At 45.7% G+C, this 6,335-nt stretch overlaps 1 protein-coding gene across 3 annotated transcripts in view; it reads left to right on the top strand.

Moving 5' to 3' along the window:
- Nucleotides 1-6,335, top strand: part of LOC129489562 (vacuolar fusion protein CCZ1 homolog B-like) — a 28,602-nt gene continuing 22,267 nt past the window's right edge. The window contains exons 1-6 of one of the 3 annotated variants that reach the window (XM_055292356.2): nt 1-231; nt 1,984-2,081; nt 2,174-2,267; nt 2,559-2,636; nt 3,345-3,392; nt 4,334-4,417. In XM_055292356.2, coding sequence (XP_055148331.1) covers nt 112-231; nt 1,984-2,081; nt 2,174-2,267; nt 2,559-2,636; nt 3,345-3,392; nt 4,334-4,417 — 522 coding nt within the window. In that variant the 5' untranslated portion in view covers nt 1-111. The remainder of the gene's footprint in view (nt 232-1,983; nt 2,082-2,173; nt 2,268-2,558; nt 2,637-3,344; nt 3,393-4,333; nt 4,418-6,335) is intronic. The other 2 variants (XM_055292359.2, XM_055292358.2) reach the window with 2 other exon arrangements.

Raw genomic sequence — 6,335 nt, 5'->3', positions numbered from 1 at the left:
GGCGAGCGCTTCCGGGGCGGTGGCGACGGAGGCGGAAGTGCGGTGTTCTAGCCGGTGGCTGCTGTCTCTGGGCAGGCCGTGGGAGGCTCCCGAGGTGGGGGCCGGGCCGGGATGGCTGCAGCGGCGGCCGGGTCCGGGAGCGGGCCCTGGGCGGCCCAGGAGAAGCAGTTCCCCCCGGCGCTGCTGAGTTTCTTCATCTACAACCCGCGCTTCGGGCCGCGCGAAGGAGAGGTATGCGGAGGGGGTGGCGGGCGGGCAGGCGGCGTCGGTGCTCCCCGGGGAGGTGGCCCTGTGGTTCTGCCCACCTCGAGCGGCACTGACCTAGCCTGCGTTGTGCCAGGTGCGAGTCTGGGCCGGGGGCTGCGGCGGGGACCTGACAGCAGGCAGGGACCGCTTCAGGTCATGGGTCGATGGAATAAAGCCCCGTCGGGTCTATGTCACTCCACACCCCAGGTTGAGGCTCTTTGCGCTTTGCTTTGCGTCAGTTCTGGGAAATTTAAATTGAACTTGGCTTTGTTAAGTGCGTAGTCTCCAACTAGAAGCGTGGAATCAGGGTGGCAGACGCTAGCCTTCAAATGATGCAAGCCTGCCAGGACTCTGTAAAAGTTTTCGCCCAAATGAGGAAATAAATTCCGGGAGGGGTGTATGTGTGTGTGTGTGTGTGTGTAGGGGTGTGTGTGTGTTTTCTGAGGTGGGGACGGCGACTTTCTCGAAGGGTGTGTGTGTGTGTGCGTAGGGATGTGTGTGTGTGTGTGTGCGTGTGTGTTTTCTGAGGTGGGGACGGCGACTTTCTCGAAGGATGTCCGCAGCTGTGTTTTGTTACCAGCAAGTCAGAGTTCTTTTAAAGACTGTCCAGGCTGGGCGCTGTGACTCACGCCTGTAATCCCAGCACCTTAGGAGGCGAAGATGGGAGGATTACTTGAGGCCAGGAGTTCCAGACCAGCCTGGGCAAGATAGCAAGACCCCCAACTCTACAAAAAAAAAAAAAAAAAAAAAAAAAAAACGAAAAATGAGCCAGGCGTGGTGGCACGCACCTGTAGTTCCAGCTACTCGGGAGGCTGAGGCCGGAGGATTGCTTGAGCCCCAGTGATTGAGGCTGCAGGTGAGCTGTAATTGCGCCACTGCACTCCAGCCTGGGCAACAGAGACCCCATCTCCAGAAAAAGAAAAAAAAAAAAAAAACTGGTCAGTTCAAATGCCTGGGAACTGGCTGGATTTAATTTTCAGGGAGCTATGTGTCTGCAGATGTGCACACCTTTATTTCTTACAAGCATTGCTGTATTACAAATTAGCACTAGGAAAGAAATCTGGAGACTTGAGTTTTCTTAAAAATTACCTGGTGCTGGCCGGGCGCGGTGGCTCACGCTTGTAATCCCAGCACTTTGGGAGGCCGAGGCGGGCGGATCACGAGGTCAGGAGATCGAGACCACGGTGAAACCCCGTCTCTACTAAAAATACAAAAAAATTAGCCGGGCGTGGTGGCGGGCGCCTGTAGTCCCAGCTACTCGGAGAGGCTGAGGCAGGAGAATGGCGTGAACCCGGGAGGCGGAGCTTGCAGTGAGCCGAGACTGCGCCACTGCACTCCAGTCTGGATGATGGAGCGAGACTCTGTCTCCAAAAAAAAAAAAAAAAAATTACCTGGTGCTGCTTCATGTGTGACTTATTGACTATCGAAATTGCCTTTCTGGCTGGTGGGCAGTATTTGCACAATGATGAGATAATTCCTGTTATTCTTATTATTTTAAATAATAGAGACGTCTCACTGTGTTGCCCATGCTGGTCTTGAACTCCTGAGCTCAAGTGATCCTCCCGCCTCAGCCTCTGAAAATGCTGGGATTACAATTCCTGTTTTTCTAAAACCGGTTTTTGTTTCGTTTTGTCATTAGCGTGTGTGACACAAGAGGTCGACATTGAACTTAACGTTTTCAATAGCTAAGATGAAATGTTTCTATTCATGTTGTGCTTCTGTTTCCTCATGTTTCAGGAGGAAAATAAGATTTTATTTTATCATCCAAATGAGGTAGAAAAGAATGAAAAGATTAGAAATGTCGGATTGTGTGAAGCTATTGTACAGTTTACAAGGTAATACCTCTAAGTGTGCCTTTTAGCGTTCAGTGAATTCTTAAAACTTCTGCTGGAGAATTGTCCCAAACATATTTTTTTAACCTTTGTAGGACCTTTAGCCCATCAAAACCTGCAAAATCTTTACATACACAGAAGAACAGACAGTTCTTCAATGAACCAGAAGAAAATTTCTGGATGGTCATGGTATTTACATACACAGTGTATCTTTCTGAAATTGTATGGTGAAGTTATGGTTAATCTTTACTATTCAGAATTTAGGAAAGTTCTCTGGCTGTTGCATCCAAGTAAAATTAAAATAAAATTGGTTGCAATTCTAAAATCAAGTTCTTCCTATTTGCTTTATTCATTCTTGGGGCTGTTTTAAGAAGTTGTGTTTCTGGTGCTGTAGCATGTTCAAAGTTTTTAAATTAAGGCAAAATAAAAAACATGGTCTAATGAATTCATTGTATAATTTCAGTTTATCAAACTTTGTAGGTTGTTCGGAATCCTATAATTGAAAAACAGAGTAAAGATGGAAAACCAGTTATTGAATATCAAGAGGAGGAGTTGTTGGTAATGTGTCATTGTTTGTTTTTTTTTTTAATGTATTGCTGAGTATGTTGAATGCCTTACTTGGTCGGATTTAAACTACATGGCTTTTGCGGAAGTTTCTTGGGGTATATAGCAAAGGTTTATGTTTATCATTTACATTAGCACAATATTTTAAAAATGTATATGCACCCTATCTCACTAATACCTTCTACTCTTCGTCTATATTGAAAGCCCTCCTAAAGTAAGGCTTACTGATTCACAAATTAGAATTTAAACACTTCCGGCTGGGAACAGTGGCTCACACCTGTAATCCTAGTAGTGTGGGAGATTGAGGCAGGCAGATTACTTGAGGTCAGAGGTTCAAGACCAGCCTGGCCAATATGGCGGAACCCTGTCTCTACGAAAACTACAAAAACTGGCCAGGGATGGTGGTGCACACCTGTCATCCCAGCTTCTCAGGAGGCTGAGGCAGGAGAATCGCTTGAACCGGGGAGGCAAAGGTTGCAGTGAGCCAAGATTGCACCACTGTGTTCCAGCCTGGACAACAGAGCGAGACTCCATCTCAAAAAAAAAAGAACGTAAACACTTTTTTTCAGCACACAGCTATTGTGGGACCAAGTTTATAAACATTATACTGTTTAGCCAAGAGTCAGTGTACCTTTGCCATCTATCCAATAGACATTGTTTTTCCCTTGAATTGTGATCTGTGCTGTGTTTTCGTGTTTGCAGGACAAGGTTTATAGTTCGGTGCTGCAGCAGTGCTACAGCATGTACAAGGTAAGCACGGCATTCTTTTTGAACTGAGAGTCCAACCAGTTACCCCTATTTATAGGCTCCAGGGTTGTTTAAAGAGAAATCTGGAAATGACTGCAAAGTGACTCTGTATTTGTCTTAGAGAAGACAACGAGGCCTTTGAAACAGGTAGTGAGGTTTACGCCTACACTTATTCAGTAAGGATTGAACTCCCTTCTCTTTTCTCAGCCTTATAGTAGGAATGTGTCCCCATTGATGAAAAAGTGTGTCTGTGTCCTTAAGGAATGTACAGAATGCAGATAATTTTATGATTTAAAAATTTCAGTAACGCAGGGCACAGTGGATCACACCTGTAATTTCAGCATTCTGAGAGGCTAAGGCGGGAGGATTGCTTGAGCCCAGGAGTTCAGGACCAGTCTGGGCAATATAGCAAGACCCCATCTCTACAAAAAATTTTTAGAAAAGTTAGCCAGGTATCATGGTCCATGCCTGTAGTCCCTGCTACCTGGGAGGCTGAGGTGGGAGGATCGCTTGAGCCCGGGAGGTCAAGGCTGCAGTGAACTGTGATTGCACCACCGCACTCCAGCCTGGGTGGCAGAGCGAGATTCCGTCTCAAAAAAAAAAAAAAAAGGATAAAATTTTGGTGATTGCATTCATTAACAGAACACTGAAAAATAAACAGAAATGTGGGTGATATTCTGTATGTAAATTGAAACTTCAGAGTAAGTTGAAATTTTTGAAAGATGCCTAGAGCAATTAGGTGGTTTCATAAATGAGACAGCATCACTTAACAGTATTTTTTGTAACATATTTTTAACTCAAGTTTTCTCATGTAAACTCTGTTGGAAAGAACTGGGGGATTTAATGAGCTGAATTAATAATCTAAAGGAAAAAAGAACTTGTTATACTGAAAAAGTGAGCATAGGAAACTTATTTTTTTTTTCTGCAATCTTTTACCTCACTAGCTTTTTAATGGTACATTTCTGAAAGCCATGGAAGAGGGAGGTGTCAAGCTTCTGAAAGAAAGATTAGAGAAATTCTTCCATCGGGTAAGTATTTTGAATTTCATTTATAACTTTAGTAAGCATTCAGCAGGTCTTTAGAGAAGTATGGACAGACAAGTTTGTTTCTTATATACAAAAAACCCAGAACTTGAAAGTGGCAGAGTCTGAGATGGACCGTGGCAAAACTGGAGCAGCGAGGAAACACATGAGGCGTGCGCTCTGGAACCCTCCCTCCAGCTGTGGTGTAAGGCAGAGCTTCCTGTGTTCGCCCGTGGCTCTTAAAGAGTCCTGGAGACATCGTTTGGCCTCCCTGTGTTTTACCTGCGTCTGTCCTTCTGGGCTTACTCAGCAGCCGTCTTTTGTGTGATAGATTAGTTGATAAGGAAAACAATTATTGGAGTTGCACATTCTTAGGGGTTGGTTCTGTTTACTAAACGGGTTTTTTGTTTTTTTTTTTTTTTTTAAGAGACTCTGTCTCGCTCTGTCACCCAGGGTGGAGTGCAGTGGCGCAATCTCGGCTCACTGCAAGCTCCGCCTCCCGGGTTCACGCCATTCTCCTGCCTCAGCCTCTCTGAGTAGCTGGGACTACAGGCGCCCGCCACCACGCCCGGCTAATTTTTTGTATTTTTAGTAAAGAGGGGGTTTCACCGTGGTCTCGATCTCCTGACCTCGTGATCCGCCCGCCTCGGCCTCCCAAAGTGCTGGGATTACAAGCATGAGCCACTGCGCCCGGCCAACTGTCTTAATGTAAGTAAGAGTTATTGGCCGTGACAGACTTTGTCAGATTAGCGATTAGGGAGATTTGTTCAAGTGCTGTCCGCTTTCATTGTAATTGAATTTTGCATGTTTCACCCTACCTGGTCAAGCTCAGTTTATCTTTTTTTTAAAAGGAAACAAAGAGACAGGATCTTGTCTTGGCTGTTTTCCCCAGGCTGGTCTCAAGTGATCTTCCCTCCTCGGCCTCCCAAAGTGCTGGGGTTAAAGGCATGAGCCAACTTGCCCAGCGCAGTTTATCTTGAAGAAACAATTCTCAATTTATTTTCTTCTGAAAATACCTTCTGTATCTATTTTTGAATTCAACTTTCTCTCTAAAACAGCTTTCATAGCTATTTTTGAATTTGTTTCTTTGAATTACTTTTCTTTGTTGTTTTGTCATTTTAGTGACCACAATTATCCACTCACATATTATCTTCTGGTTTCTGTTCTTGTCCTCATTTCTCTCTTACCCATCAACGTATGGATAGAACTGTTGTCCTGACTACCTATCATTTAGACATGATTTTAGTATGAGATGGCACTCTCAGCTGGGCGTGGTGGCTTACACCTGTCATCCCAGCACTTTGGGAGGCCAAAGTGGGCAGATCATGAGGTCATGAGTTCGAGACCAGCCTGGCCAACATGGTGAAACCTCATCTCTACTAAAAGTACCAAGAAACTAGCTGGGCGTGGTGGTGCACGCCTGTAATCCCAGTTATTCTGGAGGCTGAGGCAGGAGGATCGCTTGAACCCAGGAGGCAGAAGTTGCAGTGAGCCGAGATTGCACCGCGGCACTCCAGCCTGGGTGACAGAGCAAGACTCCATCTCGGGGGGAAAAAAAGATGGCACTCTTTGTAGTATTAATGGTCCCTCATTAGGTTAATCTAATTTGAAGGGCACTAATGCAAGGAATTAAATACTTTTCTCTTATTTTTGAGACAGAGTCTCACTCTTGTCACCAAGGCTGGAGTGCAGTGGTATGATCTTGGCTCACTGCAACCTGCGTCTCCCAAGTTCAAGTGATTCTCCTGTCTCAGCCTCCTGAGTAGTTGGGATTACAGGCTACCACGCCCGGCTGATATTGTGTTTTTATTAGAGATGGGGTTTTGCCATGTTGGCCAGGCTGGTCTCAAACTCCTGACCTCAAGTGATGTGCCCGCCTTGGCCTCCCAAAGGGCTGGGATTATAGGCGCGAGCTGCCATGCCT

Source organism: Symphalangus syndactylus, chromosome 9 (assembly GCF_028878055.3).
Source record: "Symphalangus syndactylus isolate Jambi chromosome 9, NHGRI_mSymSyn1-v2.1_pri, whole genome shotgun sequence".
NCBI classification, from domain to species: Eukaryota; Metazoa; Chordata; class Mammalia; order Primates; family Hylobatidae; genus Symphalangus; species Symphalangus syndactylus.
The sequence above is the reverse complement of the archived record's forward strand: the minus strand, read 5'-3'. Positions and strand labels throughout refer to the sequence as shown.